General features: G+C 37.1%; 1 protein-coding gene across 3 annotated transcripts in view; it reads right to left on the bottom strand.

The window, feature by feature from the left end:
* SBF2 (SET binding factor 2) overlaps nucleotides 1–21,182 on the bottom strand; it is a 468,462-nt gene that overhangs the window by 44,542 nt on the left and 402,738 nt on the right. For all 3 annotated transcript variants that reach the window (XM_041730425.1, XM_041730423.1, XM_041730424.1), the window contains exons 23-27: nucleotides 19,524–19,651; nucleotides 18,137–18,312; nucleotides 16,049–16,194; nucleotides 13,265–13,463; nucleotides 2,342–2,538 (exon numbers count right to left, since the gene is read on the bottom strand). In XM_041730425.1, the coding sequence (XP_041586359.1) occupies nucleotides 2,342–2,538; nucleotides 13,265–13,463; nucleotides 16,049–16,194; nucleotides 18,137–18,312; nucleotides 19,524–19,651 (846 nt within the window). The remainder of the gene's footprint in view (nucleotides 1–2,341; nucleotides 2,539–13,264; nucleotides 13,464–16,048; nucleotides 16,195–18,136; nucleotides 18,313–19,523; nucleotides 19,652–21,182) is intronic.

Here is a 21,182-nt window from a genome sequence, read left to right as displayed (position 1 = left end):
AGCAGAGGATGGAGTGGGTTCCCTTGGCATCCCTGAATGGGCAGAGGTGAGAATTCCCCATGTCAGTAGCTTTCTTCTAGTTCTGCCATACAGGTCTAACAGGGCACACAAACTTGTAGGGGTTTGTTGCAGAAGAGTAAAGGAAAATGAGGAGAAGGTAGCAATAGCTACTGCCAGATTCCCTGGTCCTTCTAAGAAAGGGACAGAGGGATGCACAGAGGGAAATAAATGTGAGAGCAATTCTAGGTTTGAGGTAGTCTGGAACTGGTTTGTACGGAGCAAAGAATCACTGAAATTGGCCCAGGCACTTTAAAGAGGCATCATTAGGGACTCGTTAGAAGGACAATAGGTGTCAACAAATTTTCTTATATCTTGAATATAAAAAATTAGCATAATTATACTTTACAAACATTAAGATGCCATTGTATTTTATAAATATACTAAAATTCTAAATTTTATTATAAATTCTAAAATGTCATCAATTATAAGATGCACCATTCTTTTATGTACTAAGAATTAAAAATTCTTCCTTTTAAAATGTGACAATTCTTTCAGATCACATCAATTTTAAGATCACATTCCAATTTCAAAGATATTAAAATATAAGCATATGTGTGAGCTCAAAAAATATGAAATATTTTATATTAGATTTAAAATATCAGAAACCAGTGGAATAAAATAATTTCAATTTTTTCCAATGAAAAGCTCAGTGATATGCTTATCAGTGTTCCTGAAATGATTTCCTCACTTTACCTAACTTACATATGCTCCATTCTATTATATTTACTATATGGCTTGGGAGGATTCCTCAGTATCAAAAATAGTTCAAAGCCAATTGCCTTTAATTATACCAATGCTGAGACTCCAAGACAGGTGGGATAATAGTGATGATGATGATGATGATGATGTGTGTGCAGCTTTTAGTCAAGTGAATGGTTAAAGATGCACTGGCCAATTTTTAACTTTCAGGAGAGAAATATATGAGAATAAAAAAGAGATATCAAAAGCACATTGTTTTTAAAAGATTCAGATGCAATGAAACGTCGGGACACCTGCACCCCGATGTTTCTATCAGCAATGGCCACAATAGCCAAACTGTGGAAGGAGCCTCGGTGTCCATCGAAAGATGAATGGATAAAGAAGATGTGGTTTATGTATACAATGGAATATTACTCAGCAATTAGAAACGACAAATACCCACCATTTGCTTCAACATGGATGGAACTGGAGGGTATTATGCTGAGTGAAATAAGTCAATCGGAGAAGGACAAACAGTGTATGTTCTCATTCATTTGGGGAATATGAATAATAGTGAAAGGGAATATAAAGGAAGGGAAAAGAAATGTTGGGAAATATCAGGAAGGGAGACAGAACATAAAGACTCCTAACTCGGGGAAACGAACTAGGGGTGGTGGAAGGGGAGGAGGGCGGGTGTTGGAGGGGAATGGGTGACGGGCACTGAGGTGGACACTTGATGGGATGAGCACTGGGTGTTGTTCTGTATGTTGGTAAATTGAACACCAATAAAAATTAATTAAAAACAAAAAACAAAAAACAAAAGCACATTGTTTTACCTCTGAACCATAGAACTTATCTCGTTTCTAAACAGTTAAGAACATAGTCGTCCCTAAATTGGATCTGATATCTTGATGGTCTATTGTTTAATTTTACTGAGCATCTACTATAAGCTAGAAGTTATGGGAAAGGTCAGCAAAATATAGCTCCTGATTTTAAGACCTCAGAGATAGTGCTTAAAAATATCCTCAGGAAAAAAAAAAAAAATCCTCAGAAAACAGGGCAGCAGCACTATCTGCTTTCTTAAGTTGGCCTTCCTCTAGCTTCCTAAAATATCCTTTCCTTGAGAGTCTTTAAGGCAGCTTTTTGGTCATTAGTTTGCTGACTTGTATGTGCGTGTGTGTGACTTGTAGGAATGAGATAAAATATCTCATGTTACATGGTACAGAGAATCCCTACTTGCCTCTGAAGCTGTTAAATATATTTGGATGTTTCCCAGAAGGAAAGAGAAAGGTTAGCATAATCTAGCTTCCATCTGTGGATACCTTGGCTTGCTGAAATAAAAATAGCCTAGAACCAAAAATTTTATTATGATAATTTCTATTAAAACCCATATATAGATAGGCATATTAAGCAAGATGTCAAATTCAAGGTGTAAGCCCACACTGTCAAGTAGTACATGTTTTATTTTGCACAGTGGAAAGCCTGCATGTGAGAGAAGGCTCAATATAAGGGCATAAATGATATTGCCAGATATTACTTCCTTTATTTTTAGGAATTCTCTGAAGTGAAAGGATCATTAACTGTGCTGTAGAGAGATGCTTACCTGCCTGAGGGGAGTTCTGAGATTTGAAAAGACCAACCACTCCCTTGCCATGGAATCCTCCAGATCGGAGAAGCAGGGTACCGCTTCTTGAGTTCTTCCAACATACAACAGGCAGGCGATTGTGTCGATAGCAGCGTGCAACTCTTGGTAAACTACTGTCTTGTACAGCCTGAGGTACAACTAAAAGGCCAGGATAGCTTCAAGGATGTGGAAAGGAGAGAGAGAGAATGATTTGGGTGGCAGGGGGTGGGGGGAATAGGAGAACAGGGAAGAAATGGGGAGGGGGGACAGAGAATATGAGAACATGAATATCATCATACTCCGTAATTTTCTAAGACTCAGAAACATACTGGTTGAGGGGTAAGACATATTTTTTAAACATGGAACTTACTTTCAACTCATTTCTTCAGGGATTGAGAAGAAATAACTGAGGTGGTGAGAGGAGCTAAATAAATTCATTAATCTACAGCCTTTTTTGAAATAAGACCACTTTAGCAATACTGTAGACTCCTACGGAATAACCTAAACTTAGAAAATAAAACTATATGGAATTACTAAAAAGCCCTCTGTTAAACTGACGATTCCTTTGCCTTATATACTACTTTTTGTCAACTTGAATTAAACTCAAAATGGATGAAAGATCTAAATGTGAGACAAGATTCCATCAAAATCCTAGAGGAGAACACAGGCAACACCCTTTTTGAACTTGGCCACAGTAACTTCTTGCAAGATACATCCACAAAGGCAAAAGAAACAAAAGCAAAAATGAACTATTGGGACTTCATCAAGATAAGAAGCTTTTGCACAGCAAAGGATACAGTCAACAAAACTAAAAGACAACCTACAGAATGGGAGAAGATATTTGCAAATGACGTATCAGATAAAGGGCTAGTTTCCAAGATCTATAAAGAACTTATTAAACTCAACAGCAAAGAAACAAACAATCCAATCATGAAATGGGCAAAAGACATGAAGAGAAATCTCACAGAGGAAGACATAGACATGGTCAACACGCACATGAGAAAATGCTCCGCATCACTTGCCACCAGGGAAATACAGATCAAAACCACAATGAGATACCACCTCACACCAGTGAGAATGGGGAAAATTAACAAGGCAGGAAACCACAAATGTTGGAGAGGATGCGGAGAAAAGGGAACCCTCTTACACTGTTGGTGGGAATGTGAACTGGTGCAGCCACTCTGGAAAACTGTGTGGAGGTTCCTCAAAGAGTTAAAAATAAACCTGCCCTACGACCCAGTAATTGCACTGCTAGGGATTTACCCCAAAGATACAGATGCAATGAAATGCCGGGACACCTGCACCCTGATGTTTCTAGCAGCAATGTCCACAATAGCCAAACTGCGGAAGGAGCCTCAGTGTCCATCGAAAGATGAACGGATACAGAAGATGTGGTTTATGTATACAATGGAATATTACTCAGCCATTAGAAATGACAAATACCCATCATTTGCTTCAATGTGGATGGAACTGGAGGAGGGTATTATGCTGAGTGAAATAAGTCAATTGGAGAAGGACAAACATTATATGTTCTCATTCATTTGGGGAATATAAATAATAGTGAAAGGGAATAGAGGGGAAGGGAGAAGCAATGGGTATGAAATATTAGAAAGGGAGACAGAACATAAAGACTCTTAACTCTGGGAAACGAACTAGGGGTGGTGGAAGGGGAGGAGGGCGGGGGGTGGGGGTGAATGGGTGACGGGCACTGAGGGGGGCACTTGATGGGATGAGGACTGGGTGTTATTCTGTATGTTGGTAAATTGAACACCAATAAAAATAAATTTATTATTAAAAAATAAAAAATAAATAAAAATTAATTAATTAATTAATTAATTAAAGATTGTAGGATTACTGGATTAAAATAAACTTTATAAGGATGACAAGCCAAATTGTCAACTCATTAGTCTGCATTTTGAAATGACAACTGAGCACAGAATACACTCATAGCAGCCTGTCTGAGAGAGTGAAAGAACTAAAAATCAAAACCAAATGATTTCTGGTATAAAACAGTATCTTCAAATGTCAAAATAAGTCTAAATATCTTATTAACACTACATGTTGATAATTTTTAAAACAAGATTAGCTCATAAAGTTACAGGATATGACGCTGGGAAAATACAAAATAGACAGGAATACTTTTTTTTTTAATACTTTGTTTTTATAGATTAGGAAACACAAGAAGATAGGCAGGTTTCAGAGTCATTTCCTTTAGTTTATTTAGCAATATTATACTAAAGACATTTCATATTAGTAACCCCCCAACCTCTAGTTTTATATATTTGCATCTATGTTTGATCTTCTTTCTGATGAAGGCTCAATGCCTGGCATGGAACCCAAAGTAGGGCTTTAACTCATGACCCTGAGATCAAGACCTAAACTAGATCGAGTTGGATGCTCAACTGACTGAGCCACCCAGGTGCACCTGATCATCTTTTTTGTGGTAAAATATACCTAATATAACATTTAATTTGTTAACAATATTTAATTATATAAATCAGTGACATTAAGTACATTCACTATATTGTGCAACCATCACAACTACCCATTTCTAGAATTTCTAATCCCTTATCTTAATATAAGCCAATGCTGAGAGAAGGGGGAGAAAATGCAGTTTATACTGCATTTTTCTATACTACAAATTGATGAAAAGAAGCAATTCCATTATTATGGCCCTCTATTTTTTTTAAGTTTTTAAATTCCAGTTACGTAAAATACAGTGAAATGTTAGTGTCAGGTGTACAAGATAGTGATTCAGTGCTTCCATACAGCACCTTGAGCTCATCACAACAAGTGCACTCCTTAATCCCCATCACCTACCTATTTGAACCATGACTCCACCCACCTGTCTTCTGGTAACCATCAGTTTGTTCTCTGGAGTTAACAGTCTGTTTCTTGGTTTGTCTATTTTTTCCCTTTGCTCATTTGTTTTGTTTTTTAAATCTCACATATGAGTGAGATCATCTGGTATTTGTTTTTCTCTGAGTGATTTACTTCGCTTAGTAAAATACTCTCCAGCTCCAACCATGTCATTGCAAATGGCAAGATTGCACTCTTTTTTATGGCTGAGTAATATTCCATCATATATATATATATATATATATATATATATATATATATATATATATATCTTCTTTATCTATTCATCAGTTGATGGACACCTGACCTATTTCTATGATTTGGCTATTGTGGATATAACTGTTATAAACATTGGGATACGTGTATCTCTTTGAATTAGTATTTTTGTATTCTTTGGCTAAGTACCTAATACTGGCTAAGTACCAAATACTGGATTGTCGAATAGCTCTATTTTTAACTTTCTGAGGTATCTCTATAGAGATTCCACTCTGTTTTCCAGAGTGGTTGCACAAGTTTGCATTCCCACCAACAGGGTAAGAGAGTTCTCCTTTCTCCATATCCTTGGCAACATCTGTTATTTCTTGTTTTTGATTTTAGCCATTCTGACTGGTGTGAGGTGGTAACTCATTGTAGTTCTGATTTGCATTTCTTTGATGATAACTGATTGAGCACCTTTCACATGTCTGTTGTACATCTGTATGTTTTTGGAAAAATGTCTATTCATGTCTTCTATAGGGCCCTCTATTTCTTAAAAAAATTTTTTTAAATGATTTTATTTAGTTATTCATGAAAGACACAGAGAGAGAGAGAGGCAGAGACACAGGCAGAGTGAGGAGGAGCCGGCTCCCTGTGGGGAGCCTGATGCAGAATTCGATCCTGGGACCCTGGGATCACACCCTAAGCCAAAGGCAGACACTCAACCCCTATTTTTGGATTAAAAAAACATGGAACAAATAGAACTTATTCTTTTGCATATTTTACTCAACATTACATTTGTGAGATCCATCCATGCTATTGCATATAGCTATAGTTTGTTTTTACTGCTGTACAGTATCCCACTATGTGGTTACACTATTTATCTATTGTTGATTTTGAATAGTTTCTAGTTTTTGACTATGTAAGAAAAATGTTGCCATGAACATTCCCATAGGTGTCTTTTGGGAATTCTGGCAGATAACAGGTTATATGTATGTTCAATAGATGTTTAGATGTTTAGTAGATACTGCTAGACAGCTTTCCAAAGTTGTTTAATCAATTTGCAGTCCCACCAGCAATAAATGAGAGTTCCATTTGCTTGACATTTTTACTAGCACTTTTGTTGTTAGTCTTTTAAATTTTAGCGATTTTTGCAGGTATAAAGTAGTCTCATTGGGACTTTAATTTCTAAAAAAAAAAAAAATTTCCATTCATCTAAAGATTAATAGTTTGAGTATCTTTTCAGATATTTATTGGCACCAGGATATCTTTTTTTGGTGAAGTGACTGTTTAAGATTCCTGTCATTTTTTTATTGCCTTTTAATTATTTTAACGATGTTTTCTGATGTTCTGTTATCTACAGAAGGTCTTAATTTATTAATCCCCTCCTTTTGGATAGTGCTTTTCCTGCCTCCAGAATTCTTTTCTTACTTCAAGGTTATGAAGATATTCTCCTATCTTCTAGAAGCTTTATTTTTTTTTTAAATTTTATTTATTTATTTATGATAGTCACACACAGAGAGAGAGGCAGAGACACAGGCAGAGGGAGAAGCAGGCTCCATGCACCAGGAGCCCGACGTGGGATTCGATCCCGGGTCTCCAGGATCGCGCCCTGGGCCAAAGGCAGGAGCCAAACCGCTGCGCCACCCAGGGATCCCAAATTTTTTTTTTTAATTTTTACTTATTTATGATAGTCACAGAGACAGAGAGAGGCAGAGACACAGGCGGAGGGAGAAGCAGGCTCCATGCACCAGGAGCCTGATATGGGATTCGATCCCAGGTCTCCAGGATCGCGCCCCGGGGCCAAAGGCAGGCGCCAAATCGCTGCGCAACCCAGGGATCCCTAGAGGCTTTATTGTCTTAACCTTTTACATGTAGATCTACAGACTAACGTGAATTGATTTTTTTTGTGTGGTATAATGTACGTATAAAAATCAACTTTTTTCTTGTATAGATATCCAGTACCATTTATTGATAAAACATCTTTTATTGACTACTCTTAAGGGCTATCTTTACCCAAAATAAAGTGTCCATATATGTTAAGCTGTTTTATATTCCCAATGGTCTGTTTGACTATCCTTGTGTGAATCCCATACTATTTTAATTCTGTAGGTTTATAAAAAGTCTAGGTATCCTATAGTATTATTCTATAAGACTATACTGATTATTCCCGACCTTTTGTATTTTTATGTAACTCTTAGAATCATCTTTTTATTTTCCATAAACATTTTGCTGAGATTTTGACTGGGACTACACCCAATCTACAGACCACTTTCTGGAAAAATTATTGTTTTCAAATATTGAGTAATTCTAATTCAAGAACATGAAATATCTATTTATTTATATATTTAATGATCCTCAGTATTATTTTGACTGTTCCATGTAGAAGTCTTGCACATTTTTCATTAGATTTATTCCTCAGAAATGCTTTTTAGGGTTACTCTAAATAGTATCAGTAGTACCAAAATAAAATCACTTAAAATTGCATTTTTAAATTATTTGCTTTTGGTACATATAATGGTAATTTTTGTATAATAATCTTGTTCCAGTGGCCTAACTAAATTCATGTATTAACTTTAATGGTATATTTGTAGATTCCTTCAGATTTTCTGTGTATATAATCAAGTCATCTGTGAGTAACGATAGTTTTCTTTCTCTTCATCTTCATGCCTTTGTTTATTTTTCTAGTCTTTTGGCACTTTGTAGTATCTCTAGTATAACACTAAGTAAAAGTGGTCATCCTTAATTTGTTCTTCTTAGAGTAAAAGTTTTCAGTATTTTCTCATAAAATAATTATTGCTGTAGGATTTTTTTAGACACTAAAGAGCTTATTTTGGGGCACCTGGGTGGCTCAGTGGTTGAGTCTACCTTTGGCTCAGGTGTGATCCTGGAGTCCTGGGATTGAGTCCTGCAATGGGCTCCCTGCAAGAAGCCTGCTTCTCTCTCTGCCTGTGTCTCTGCCTCTCTCTGTGTATCTCTCATGAATAAATAAAATTTTTTAAAAAGAGCTTATTTCTAATTTGCTATGAGTTGTATTAAAAATCATAAATGTACATTTGATAAAATACTTTTCTGTGTATAATTAATTTATGTTTTTCTTTTTTTCTTGGAGTTAAAAAATATTATTAATTTGGAAATATTAAAAAAAAAGGAAATATTTTAGCTCCATTTTCACAGTTTACTTGTTCTGGAAGTTCTAAGCTTGAGTTTGAGATCCTCCAGCGGCAAACATTCAAAGTTTGTGCACTAATTTCCATAGGAGGAGGGGGGAACAGTGGGCCTGAGGATCACATGCCCCTAAGGCTCCCTTGCCTTTCTGGCCTAGAGGAATCTCCTGTCTGGTTGTTCTGCTATGTACTGTCTCCAGGACCTTCCATCACTGCATGCCTTGGACCGGTTCACAACAGCCGTTTCTGCTTTGATTCACCTTCTGGAATGCAACATATTTTTCTTTCTAATTCTTTTAAGATGGTGAATTATGCTGACTGATTTTCAATTTTTCAAGCCAGTTTTGTATTCCTGCAATAAATTCCACTTGGTCATAATGAACTGTCATTGTAATATTTTTAATTTTAATTTTTATAAGATTTTATTTATTTATTCACAAGAGACACAGAGGTAGAGACATAGAAAGAGGGAGAATCAGGTTCCCCACCGGCAGCCAGATATGGGACTCGATCCCAGGACCCTATGATCACGCCCTGAGTCGAAGGCAAAGACCCTTGACCACTGAGCCACCCAGGCTTCCCCACTGTGATTTTTTTTCTTTAAAGGCAGTTTTGCAATGTTCTATCCTATTACTTTCAACCTTTTTGTGTTCTTGATATATGATATCTCCTTTAAAAGCAGCATAAAGCTCTTAGAAAATTCTGGTAATATTTTTCTTTTAATTGGAACATTTAGTCAATTTATAACAATTTTTACAATTACTGATATATTTGAATTTAAATTTATCATCTTACCATTTGCTTTCTATTTTCTCTGTTCCCTTTTCTCTCCTTCCTGCCTTCTTTTGGATTATTTTATTATTCCATTACTTTCCTACTGATATATTCTTTGAAGGATATATATCACTATAAACATTTTATAAGTGTTCTAATAAGTGATCTATTTTATTTTCTTTCTGACAGATTGAAATAATAAATGAGGCCTATTTTTGCACTAGCAGGCACGATTTTTTATAGCAAGCTTCTTACACAGCAGGACAATACACCCTGATACCACTATTTACACTACCTACAAAGAGAATTTAGTTAGAAGGACAGAGTATCCAGGAAAATTATTGAATACTGAACATAATCACAATCTTTCAGTACTTAATGCAAAATTTTTATTTGGCCCAAATCTCAAAATTGTATTTCCAACTTGTTTCTTAAGTTTCACATTTGTGTTTATTTATTATACATTTTTTTTCCTAAAAATACTTTTAATTGTCTTTTTTTGGAAAATATTTTTGTTGTGTGTACAACCTATATTGATGATTATTTTTTCTCAGCCTATCGAAGATATGATTCCATTGCCTTCTCACTTATATTGTTGCTGTTGAAATGACATTCATCATTGATATTCCTGTTTTGGTGATTTGTCTCTTTTCTTTGCCTGCTTCTAAGATGTCCTCTTTTTCCTTAGATGGTCTGTGGGTTCACTTCAATAGCTCTAATGAGGATTTTTTTCCCTTTGGATTCATTTTGGCTTCCTGGACCTGAGGATTTCCTCCCAGCAGTAAGTTCCTTAACATTGCCTTTTCCTCTATTATCTCCAATAGAAGCACCAATTACTTTATTTTTTTAAAAGATTTTACTTATTTATTTGACAGAGAGAGGGAGAGAGAGCATAAGCAGGGGGATAACAGGCAGAGGGACAGGGAGAAGCAGACTCCCTATTGAGCAAGGACCCTGATGCAGGGCCTGATCTTAAGACCCCAGGATCATGACCTCAGCCTAACGCAGATGCTCAACTGACTGAGCCACCCAGGTGCCTCAGCACCAATTACCTTAAACTTCTCACTCAATCCATGTCTTTGGCTTTTTTCTTTCTTTAATTTTAATTGTAACATAGTTAAAATACAGTGTTAAGTTAGTTTCAGGTTACAATATAATGATTCAACAATTCTGTACATCGCACAGTGCTCATCAGGATAACTGTACTCTTTTTTTTTTTTTTAAGAAAAGATTTTATTTATTTATTCATGAGAGAGCGAGCGAGCGAGCGAGCGAAAGAGAGAGAGAGGTAGAAACACAGGCAGAAGGAAGAGCAGGCTCCAAGCAGGGAGCCTGATGTGGGACTTGATCCCGGGTCTCCAGGATCAGGCCCTGGGCTGAAGGCGGCACTAAACCGCTGAACCACCCGGGCAGCCCTGTACTCTTTTTTTTAAAAAAGCTTTTATTTAGGGATGCCTGCATGGCTCAATTGGTTGAGCATCTGCCTTTGGCTCAGGTCATGATCTCAGGGTCCTTGATCAAGCCCCGCATTGGGCTTCCTACTCAGTGGAGAGTCTGCTTCTCCCTTCCTTCTGCTGCTCCCCCTGCTTGTGTTTTCTCTCTCTGTCAAATAAATAATAAAATCTAGGGATCTCTGGGTGGCTCAGCAGTTGTGTCTGCCTTCTGCCCAGGGCGTGATCCTGGAGTCCTGGGATTGACCCACATCAGGCTCCCTGCATGGAGCCTGCTTCTATCTATGCTTATGTCTCTGCTTCTCGCTCTCTGTGTCTCTCTTGAATAAATAAATAAAATCTTAAAAAAAATAAAAAAAATTAAAAAATCTAAAAAACAAAACAAATATTTTATTTATTTCAGGGGGGTGGGGAGAGAGAGAGAGAGTGTGTGTGTGTGAGTGAGCAGGGGGAGGAAAAGTGGGAGAGGGAGAGGGAGAATCCCAAGTAGACTCTGAGCACAGAGTCCAACTCGGGGCTCAATCCCATGACCCTGAGATCATGAGCTGGAATCAAGAGTTGGGACACTCAACTGACTGAACTACCCAGGCGCCCCAAAATAACTGTATTCTTAATCCCCACCGCCTATATCATTCATCCCTCTATCTATCTCCCCTCTGGTAATAATCTGTCCTTTATAGTTGAGAAACTGTTTTTTTGGTTTGTCTCTTTTTTTTCCCTTTTGTTCATTTGTTGTGTTTCTTAAATTCCACATATGAGTGAAATCATATGGTATTTGTCTTTCTCTGACTGACTTCTTTTGCTTAGCACTATACTCTCTAGATCCATCCATGTTATACTCTAGATCCATCTATGTTGTTGCAAGTGGCAAGATTTCATTCATTTTATGGCTGAGTAATATTCCATTGTGTGTATCTTCTTTATTCATTCATCAATTAGACTGCTTTCATAATTTGGTTAATGTAAATAATACTGCTATAAACATAGGGATGCATATATTCTTTTGAATTAGTGTTTTCATATTCTTTGGGTAAATACCCAGTTGTGTGACTAATGGATTTATAGGGTAGCTCTATTTTTAACTTTTTTTTTTTTTTTAAGATTTTATTTATTTATTCATGAGAGACAGAGAGAGAGAGAGTCAGAGACACAGGCAGAGGGAGAAGCAGGCTCCATGCAGGGAGCCTGATGTGGGACTCAATCCCGGGACTCCAGGATCACGCCGTGGGCCGAAGGCAGGTGCTAAACTGCTGAGCCATCCAGGGATCCCCTATTTTTAACTTTTTGAGGAACCCCTCCATACTGTTTTCCAGAGTAGCTGCATCAGTTTGTATTCCCACCAACACTGCATGACAGTTCCTTTTTCTCCACAATCTCATCAACACCTATTGTTTCTTGTGTTTTTGACTTTAGCCATTCTGACAGGGGTGAGGTGATATCTCATTGTGGTTTTGATTTGCATTTTCCTGATGATGAGTGATGTTGAGCATCTTTTCATGTGTCTGATGGACAAGTATTTGTAAATTTAAACTGTCATTTAAAATAAGATATCCAAAAAAAAAAAAAAGATATCCATAGTTCTTCAGGATCGGAGAGGTTGAAACTAATAATAACATTAAGATAACTTTCTAAAATATATACAAGGCTTGCAATATACAAAGTACTTTCACAGCATTATTCTTCTCAGTCAAACTGGGATTGACGAATGCAAAGGAAACAACTTACCTGGAGATCAAAATGATTAAACTTGTGGATGGCAGAAATGTAGTTAAAAAAAAAAAAAAGCATGGAATAGGACTTAACTGACATAGGAAACAGTGAGAGATGACAATAGAAGAAAATACATTCATTTACGTTCTCTAAGAAATATCTCTTGAAAATATTCTAATTAGCATAAGAAAATCCTGCCAACACTTAGGGCAACAAATTACAGCATGCAGCCCAAACAGGCCCCACCCATTCACTTATTTACTGTCTATGACTGCTTCTGTGGCAAAGTAGTGCAATGAGACCATATGGTCTGCAAAACTGAAAATGTGTACCATATGGCCCTTTAAAGAGAAAGTTTGTGGACCCCTAGCCTACAAGCAGACTTTCATCTCTACTATTTGTCTGGGAAAATCCTATTTTTATTTCAAGTTATCTTCAGGCATGGTAGAAAAGATGCAAATGGGGGTAGAAAAACAAGAAAAAAATCACAAAGGGGACAAAAACTTTGACCTTTATCCTTTCGCTCTAACCTAGGCACTGTTCACTGATACAATTATACTTCTGAGAATGCCAAGGAGATGCTTGCTCATGCTGCTAAAAAGTGTCCCTTAAACACACATATCCCTGGAGATCTTACTCCTAATTTTTTGATATTTTTCTCTCTCTGGGCTATGGGGACAAACAGCCTATTCAGACAAAATGGGAGAAAAGAAAGGTGTCTTTTTGGGGCCCACTAAGAGACTTACCTCCGGCAGAGTGAATACATCCTATTGGAGGCAGTGATTCGAAAATACTCTGGTTTTGAGCGAGAAGAGCTGCCACTTATGGTTCCCAGACCTAAACGCTGATAGTCTCTGAAACAAGCTTTTTCCACTAACTGTTCCATTGTAGACTTCTCTGAGGCCTTCAGAGTGGTACTTGTAGGGAGTTCACTATCATCTGAAACTGTGAAGGCAGAAACAGATTTTGAAAAAATGATATAGCTCAAAGTAGATTAGAAGCTTCCTTTTGTAGAGGATTCTTAAACCAAGAGAGGTTTATATTAGGGCTCTAGGCACTATGTATATCACAAATTAAGTCCTGCTAATTCTTTGAAGAATCATTATGTTCAAACATATATTAAAACAGTAATGGACAGTCAGGAAAGAAAATTCAGGAGCTCAAAATGTCAGGGAAATTAACTCAAAATGCCAGAGAAGGGGTATGTCTGTCTGGCTGGTGCAGTGGGAAGAGCATGTGACTCCTGATCTCGGGGTTGTGAGTTTGAGTCCCACATTGGATGTAGACACTACTTAAATAAAAAAATTAACAAAGTTAAAAAAAAAATGCCAGGGAAATTAACTCAAAATTTCTAAAAATAGTAAAATTTTGAATTCATTAGCCACATTTTTCTGTTTTAATCAGGCTTGCTTTTTTTTTAAAAAAAGATTTTATTTATTCAGAGAGAGAGAGAGAGAGAGAGAGAGAGAGAGGCAGAGCCACAGGCAGAGGGAGAAGCAGGCTCCATGCAGGGAGCCCGATGTGGGACTCAATCCCGTGTCTCCAGGATCACACCCCGGGCTGCAGGCGGCGCTAAACCACTTGCACTACTGGGGCTGCCCTCAGGCTTGCTTATTAATGCCAAAGTATAGTGATTTCTATTTAGAACTCTATAAAATAAACATTAAATCTTATCAGAGGCTAACCCATCAGTAAAATTTATCTTTAGTATGATCACTACACAAATTTCATTACCCAAGTTTCATTTAACTTTTCAGAACATATTCATTCATTCATTCATTCATTCATTCATTCATTCAAGACACAAAGAGAGAAGCAGAGACATAGGCAGAGGGACAGGCAGGCTCCCTCCAGTGAGCCTGATGCAGGACTCGATCCCAGAACACTGGGATCATACCCTGAGCCAAAGGCTGATACTCAACCACTGAGCCACCCAGATGTCCCAGAATACAGACTTTTATTAGAAATTTCTAGATTAAGGAGAAGTCCACTTGTGGGAATAGACCTTTCTTAGAGAGGTATCAAGAGGTTATACTTTTTTTTGGAAAATATTTTTGTCAGAGGATGTGGTATACATGGGAAACTCCCTCATAATTTTGCAATCACAGGTTGCAGAATCCCTTAAGATTTTAGATGTGGAGGGATTTACCCAATAATCAAGCATTTTAGGGAGGATTTAAGAAAAACCCCCAACATTCCTAATTGGTACTGCATGTTCTAACAACAAAAAAATTTCCATGCTAAAAACTGTCCTAATTTACTTTCTTACTTATTTCTACAGTGAGAGAAGTCACATTATGGTTTCAGAATTTTTGGATATATATTCAAAGTTCTAATGTCAAAGGGAATGATATGGCTCTCTTGCATTTAAAGAAAAAAAAATCCTAACAGCGTATCCCTACAAATACAAGACTTTGTGTTTTAATTTATTTTTTAAAATTTTAATTCAATTTGCCAACTTAAGACTTTGTGTTTTAGTTTGTGAACTTCACAATGCAAATATATTATCAGGTATCAGTTTTGTGTTGGCTTTTTATTTTCAGAGGAGCAAAAAGCATCATATAATTGGTCTTTGTGGAATAAATATCATAGAATAATAGTTTTTCTTCTGTGTAATCATAAAAACTTCAAATTAGAAGAATCAATACTGATGGCTAATTTTTTTACGGCTTTCCATGTGACTGTAGGGAGGCCAGGGTTCCAACAAATGGTCACTCCAGTAATGCAATGGTGGGTCTTTTCATCGCTCTCAGAGTATGTAGATACACACACTGAAATGGGGACTTTTGACCAGTGATCTCTCTAAACATGAAGTTTCTTTCTTCAAAATGTCTTTATTGTTATTAGTAGAAGTAATAGCGGTATAGTCACAGGTGATTGGCTCTAAGATCCTGAAAAGAAAAAGGATGGAAAGACATCCTGCCTCCTATTAGAGATCAGATTCTCCCTAGTGTTATTTTTATAAACATATTCCACAGTGGGTTAAGGAACAGAAAACAGCCAATAAGACGTTTTGCAATTGGTTTCCTACCTCTGTTTTCCCAACTGAGAGGTACCTCAGCTTCTCAGATTCTGTCCTTTTAAATATTTACAAGGCTTTTTTTTTTCTTACCATCGAAGAATCTCTTCATCTTTGGTCCCTCATTTTGATTAAGTGTACCCACAGTGTTCTTACCTCAAACCCAAATCTTTAATTTTGAATATCCAATGTCTTTGTTTTCTTATTCTTATTGCATAATAATAAGGTACAGGGGATTACTTTATATCTAAATTTCCCCTGCACTGGGGTTTCTTTCTTTCTCCCTTTGATGAGACCCATGTAACAATGGCCAACCAGGTCTGTGGATTTAGTAAAAGAGAAGTATAATTTAGCAAAATCTTATCTGAACAATGGAATATTGAGAAAATAACTGAGAGATCTAGGTTCTTGTAAGTCAAAGTTTAAGGGCAACTACATCTGAGTCTCTTATTCTTACTCACATAAGAAAGAATAAAACTGATTCATAAAGGAGAAAGGAGTTCTCACATACCTGATATGTCATCTTCTTCATTCCATCCAGGACGATTCACTCTCTCTTCCACAATTGTCCCTGTCCTCCTCTTCAATAAATATTGCCGCCCAATTGTCATTTTCCCTGCCCTTTTGGCACCTTTCACAATTGTTTTTGAGAAGGTGCTATAAGTCATAAAATCAAAGAGACCTTCAATTTAATATGAGGACACCATTTACATTTTTTGATACCTACATAGCTCAACTTATTTCTTCTCCATACCTACAGCTACTACTAGGATTGTCCAGACCTTTAGTAAGCCTTTCTTTCTTTAGATAATTTTTTATATGGCAATAGACTAATTTCCTATAAAATGTTGTTGTCATCATTACAGTTGTAGGCAAAATTGCAAGAACATAGAGTGGCACACAAGCCACTTAGCTCAAATCTAAACTCAGTTTGGCTTTTTGGTCAAACACGCACCTAACACACTCCGGTCATCTATGCCACTGCTTCCACCAGTTCCCACAAACTATGCTGGCAGAAGACTTACCGCATGGAAGCCAATCTGCCCCCTTCTCTATTAATTCAAACTCTTTTTACTAACTCATAGGCTTTCCATTGAGATCATAGGACAGTTATAGTTAGGCACCATGTTTAAGTGTGTATGTGTGGTGTCCTGTCTTCTGACACTGTAAACCTTTACATAGTCAAGACAATTCTAAGGTGTTTTAAATTTTAAAATTGTTATATCTCTTTTGCAGCTGGATAGATTAAGCTTGATACAAAAAGGTTGATTTTATATGTGTGTGTGTGTATGTATGTTGGTATTTCTTCCTATAGTCCATAGATTCTAAACATAAAACACCATACAAAGCTTTGTATCTTCCACAGAGAGTTGCAATAATAGATGTAACAGGCTCCTCTGTGACTCCACAGAGCTAAGACAAGATACTTAGCTCACTGCTGTAAATACCTAGGAAGCTGCTCATGTCTTAGTGTATCATTTCTGGATCTGCATGGTCCCTTTCTCTTACCAGGTAACAGTGATACAGGTGGTCAGCTCTGTAATTTAGTAATCACACACTGTCTGGAACCTCAACTCTTATATAATCTCCAGCCTACCCCACTTTTAGGCAAAGGAAAGGGCTTTTCTCCAACATCTGCAGAGTACTCCCTAATAGGTAATTTGTACTGGCAGATGCCCAAATTCTAAGTGATTAATGATGAGTGAACTGAACTTTTGGCCCCTATATTTTATCACTAATTGAAGATAAATTTTAAGCAATTGTTATTTTGTAATAACCAAGATATAAAAGTTTCAACATAAATTACTAAAAATTTTCATCAGAAAATAAGGGGTCCTACAAAGAAATATAACAACTAAATGCAATGCCTTATCCTGGACTGGATCCTGTACTAGGCAGAAAAAAAAAGTACCTATAAATGATCATCAGCAAAATTTGAATAAGGACTCTGAGTTAGATAAAAATTTTATACCAATTAAATTTCCTGGTTATAAACCATGGTTTCTTCTTAGAAAATATATATTGATACATCTAAGGATAAAGGTGCACTATCTATATAACTCAAATGGTTTAGAAAAAATATATATGAGAGAATGATAAAGAAAATGGAGCAAAACATAAATAATTGGTGAATCTGGGTAAATGGTATACAGGAATTCTTTGTGTTATGTTGTAACTTTTCTGTAAATTTGAAATTGTACCAAAACAAAAAGTTACAGAAAAAGAAAAAATAAAGGGTACCATCTCTAGGTCAAGGCAAAACTGTCTGCTAAGCCTAGATATCAAAGAAAACTTAGAAGGGCTTGCTCAAAGGCAGTTAGCAAGGGATCAATATGGGACAAAGGGGGAAAAGAATTTCACATCTAAGAACAGATCATGAGCAATGGACATATTGGTTAAAACCTCTTGTAGCATTTAGTTTTTGAAGCCTGTGCCATATATCAGTGCTGCTGTTCCATAACTTTCTGAGCTTGGTCCAACAGGCTTGACAGAATGGCAGACAAAAAGAACATTCATGTATGCAATGACACAAAGGATGGGTCACTTCCCTTGACCAGGAGCTATGAAAAGGCTGACATGAAGAAATCTATCTTCTTACCGGAAGGAGGTGTTCTTTTCCTTCTGTTTGGGTAAAATTATTTGTGGGGTAGTCTGTCCAGCAGCAAAAGCAAAGGTGGTGAAAATGGACTGAGGATAACGGAACTTCATTAGCTGCTTCTTAAAGATCTCTACTACTTCTGGACTCACTTCTTCATCAAATGCTACTTTAATCAACTAGAAACAAAAGAGAAAAATACATCAGAAGGATTAAGGATTTCCAGATAACTTATCCCCAAGTGACTGAAGGAACAGAAAATAATATTAAATGGCAGAAGTCCAGAGGTTGAGGGGACCTTAGATATCGTGTAATATAATTTTTTTATTTAAAACAAAAAGGCTCAGAAAGGCTCATTTGTTATAAATGGTTTCCTGGCAAGGAAAATCATGTATCTTAAAGCTGAGTTTCTTTAAGACTTTCTTTAAGACTATCTGTTCTATGATGGGATTGAGAAATTAACTTACAGTGGCTGAAGTAGGAAACATGTCCTTCTTTTTTTCAACTATTGGTTCTAGGTGAGGATTTGGCCTAAGGAAGCCTTTTCTTACCCAGAGATACGATATACCTAGTAAGAAAAAGTGTTTGACTAGAATCCTAACCAATATAGTCAGGTCATATTCCAGTTTAGAGTCCTTTGGCAGGTGGAACAGAAATCCCAAGGATGTGCCTGCTCCCAGGTGATGGGAGAATGTCTGGAGCTTAGAGATCATAATTCACACAATGAGTACAGGGAGGTCCTAGCTTCCTGGCTGGAAGGAATGTGGTTAAGAACTGGCACCCTCAGAAATCTGCAAAGTCAGAGACAAGGCATAAAAATAGGAAGAGCAAAGTATCACCTACTGAGAACTGTAAAAAGGAAAAACTAAGAAAAGATCACTCTTCCAGTATCTTTTGTACCAGTGTTTTGTATCAGTAATTCCACAAGTTCTGATACATTCAAAGCCCCCTAGAAAAACCTCTGCCTAATTAGAGGTTTATTTAGTTAGTACCAATAGTACTTTAGCCCTGACTATAATTCTAAGACTTTTATCTCTTCCACAAGAAGGGCGATTGGGCATTTCCTTTTGAAACAGGTGTCAAGAGAATTGCTTTCTATTTAAAGCCTTTATTAAACACAAAGGTAAGACTTGGCACAGAAAACAAGTCAACTGTATGTGTCTGAATTTCTAGGATCACTTAATATTGACAGATAATCTGTTGGTACTCAGTTGGCCAAAGGGTTCAGGAAGTGAGGGATTAAATAAAATGATTCAGGGGCTTACTCAGTTGAAGATTACCCTCTCAGACCCTCTGATCCTCCTCATCCTCGAACTTCTGACCCCATTACCACAGAGAGTGGCCACATCATTTGTAGAAAACTTTTAAATAGTAGAGGAATGGTTAATACCTGAAAAGATGCTGATGTAATCTGCAATCCTTCTTGCATGTTCTGCTGAAGCTGGTTCTGCATTGTAATCTTTTTCTCCTTGGTGATAGAGGCAATAGGAAAACTCCGCACAACTGTCTGCTCACCAACTACAGGAAAGCAGGACACAGACTCAGCAACAGTACTTTACAGCTTTATTTATAGAGTTTTTGCTTCTCATTTTATCAGCCTCTGCTAAAGAAATGTATCTGGAGAGGACAATGCCCAGGAATGCAGTGAGAGAAAATGCCTGGTTCTAGAATCATAATCACTGATTCATGTGATTCATTCACAATCATGACAATTCACTCCTGAGATACAATCCTTTCTAGGAGTGAATGAACAGTCTGCCTGCTTTCATTGTTTCTATTTCCCCAACCTGCTCTGTGCCACATAAGATCACCTGGTTTAAGGCAATCTTTAAAATACTTAATCTTGGGGATCCCTGGGTGGCTCAGTGGTTTAGTGCCTGCCTTTGGGCTCAGGGCATGATCCTGGGGCCCCAGGATCGAGTTCCACATCAAGCTCCCTGCATGGAGCCTGCTTCTCCCTCTGCCTGTGTCTCTGCCTCTCTCTCTCTGTGTCTCTCATGAATAGATAAATAAAATCTTTAATAAAAAAATAAGATTCTTAATCTTAAGGGCATCCATGATATTTAATGTAAATATAAAGCAAAAGAGAAAAGATTTTAAAAATGTGTTTCCATACATGGTAAAAGGTGCTGTACACCATGTATTTGTGCCTTCGGAAGACACAGGACTAAACTTAGGCTGAAGAGTTTTAGGAATTTAAATATTAAAGCAAGGAAGGGAAAATACAAATAATTATCAACTACTAGAGGTTGTGAAGATGCAAGTTTAGAAAATAAGTAGCACACATAAAGCCTCTCTTTGACAGTTCAAAGTTCTCCCTAGGAGAGGAGAGTCACGTGCAGAATATAACGTAATTAGCTCCTAGGTTTGAGGGAACAGGGCTTTAAATATTTAAGAAAGAGAGAAGATTTCTGCATGCTAGATGGCTAGAGAATGATTCCTGGAAGATGTGAGAAATGGTTAAGTGAGCTTTGAAGAGAGCATAGGTAAAGAGGGGGGAATTTCAGGAAGTGGTACAAGTAAAAGAACAGGAGCAGCAATGGGCTAGGTGCCTTGGCTGGTAAGCCAGAGGGGTGAGAACCTGAACTAGATTTATCTGAGTTCATACATATATCCACATACCATCAGCAGAATTTCTCATTCTCTGGATCTGTCAATTCCTAACCTGGAGAATTCTGTTTATCCTCTTATGTTGAGGATATCCAGAGGCTAAACAAAATTAGGATGTATAGAGAATTTAAGTCCTAGTATTTATTAAACAACCTATACTTATATAACACATGTAAATTTATCAGATTTCTTTGTGTTTTTAAAAGAGATTTTTAATTTAAAATTTTAAAGGATTTTATTTATTTGAGAGAGAGAGAGAGAGAGAAGAGAGAGCACAAACAGGGAGAGCAGCAGAATGAGAAGTAGACTCTCCGCTGAGCAGGCAGTCCAATGTAGGGCTTGATTCCACAACCTGGGATCATGACCTGAGCTGAAGGCAGACACTTAACCGACTGAGCTACCCAGGTGCCCCAAAGGAGATATTTTAAATTAGATATTT

Source organism: Vulpes lagopus, chromosome 15 (genome assembly GCF_018345385.1).
Source record: "Vulpes lagopus strain Blue_001 chromosome 15, ASM1834538v1, whole genome shotgun sequence".
In the NCBI taxonomy this organism is placed as follows: Eukaryota; Metazoa; Chordata; class Mammalia; order Carnivora; family Canidae; genus Vulpes; species Vulpes lagopus.
This window is presented reverse-complemented; position numbering and strand designations above follow the sequence as displayed.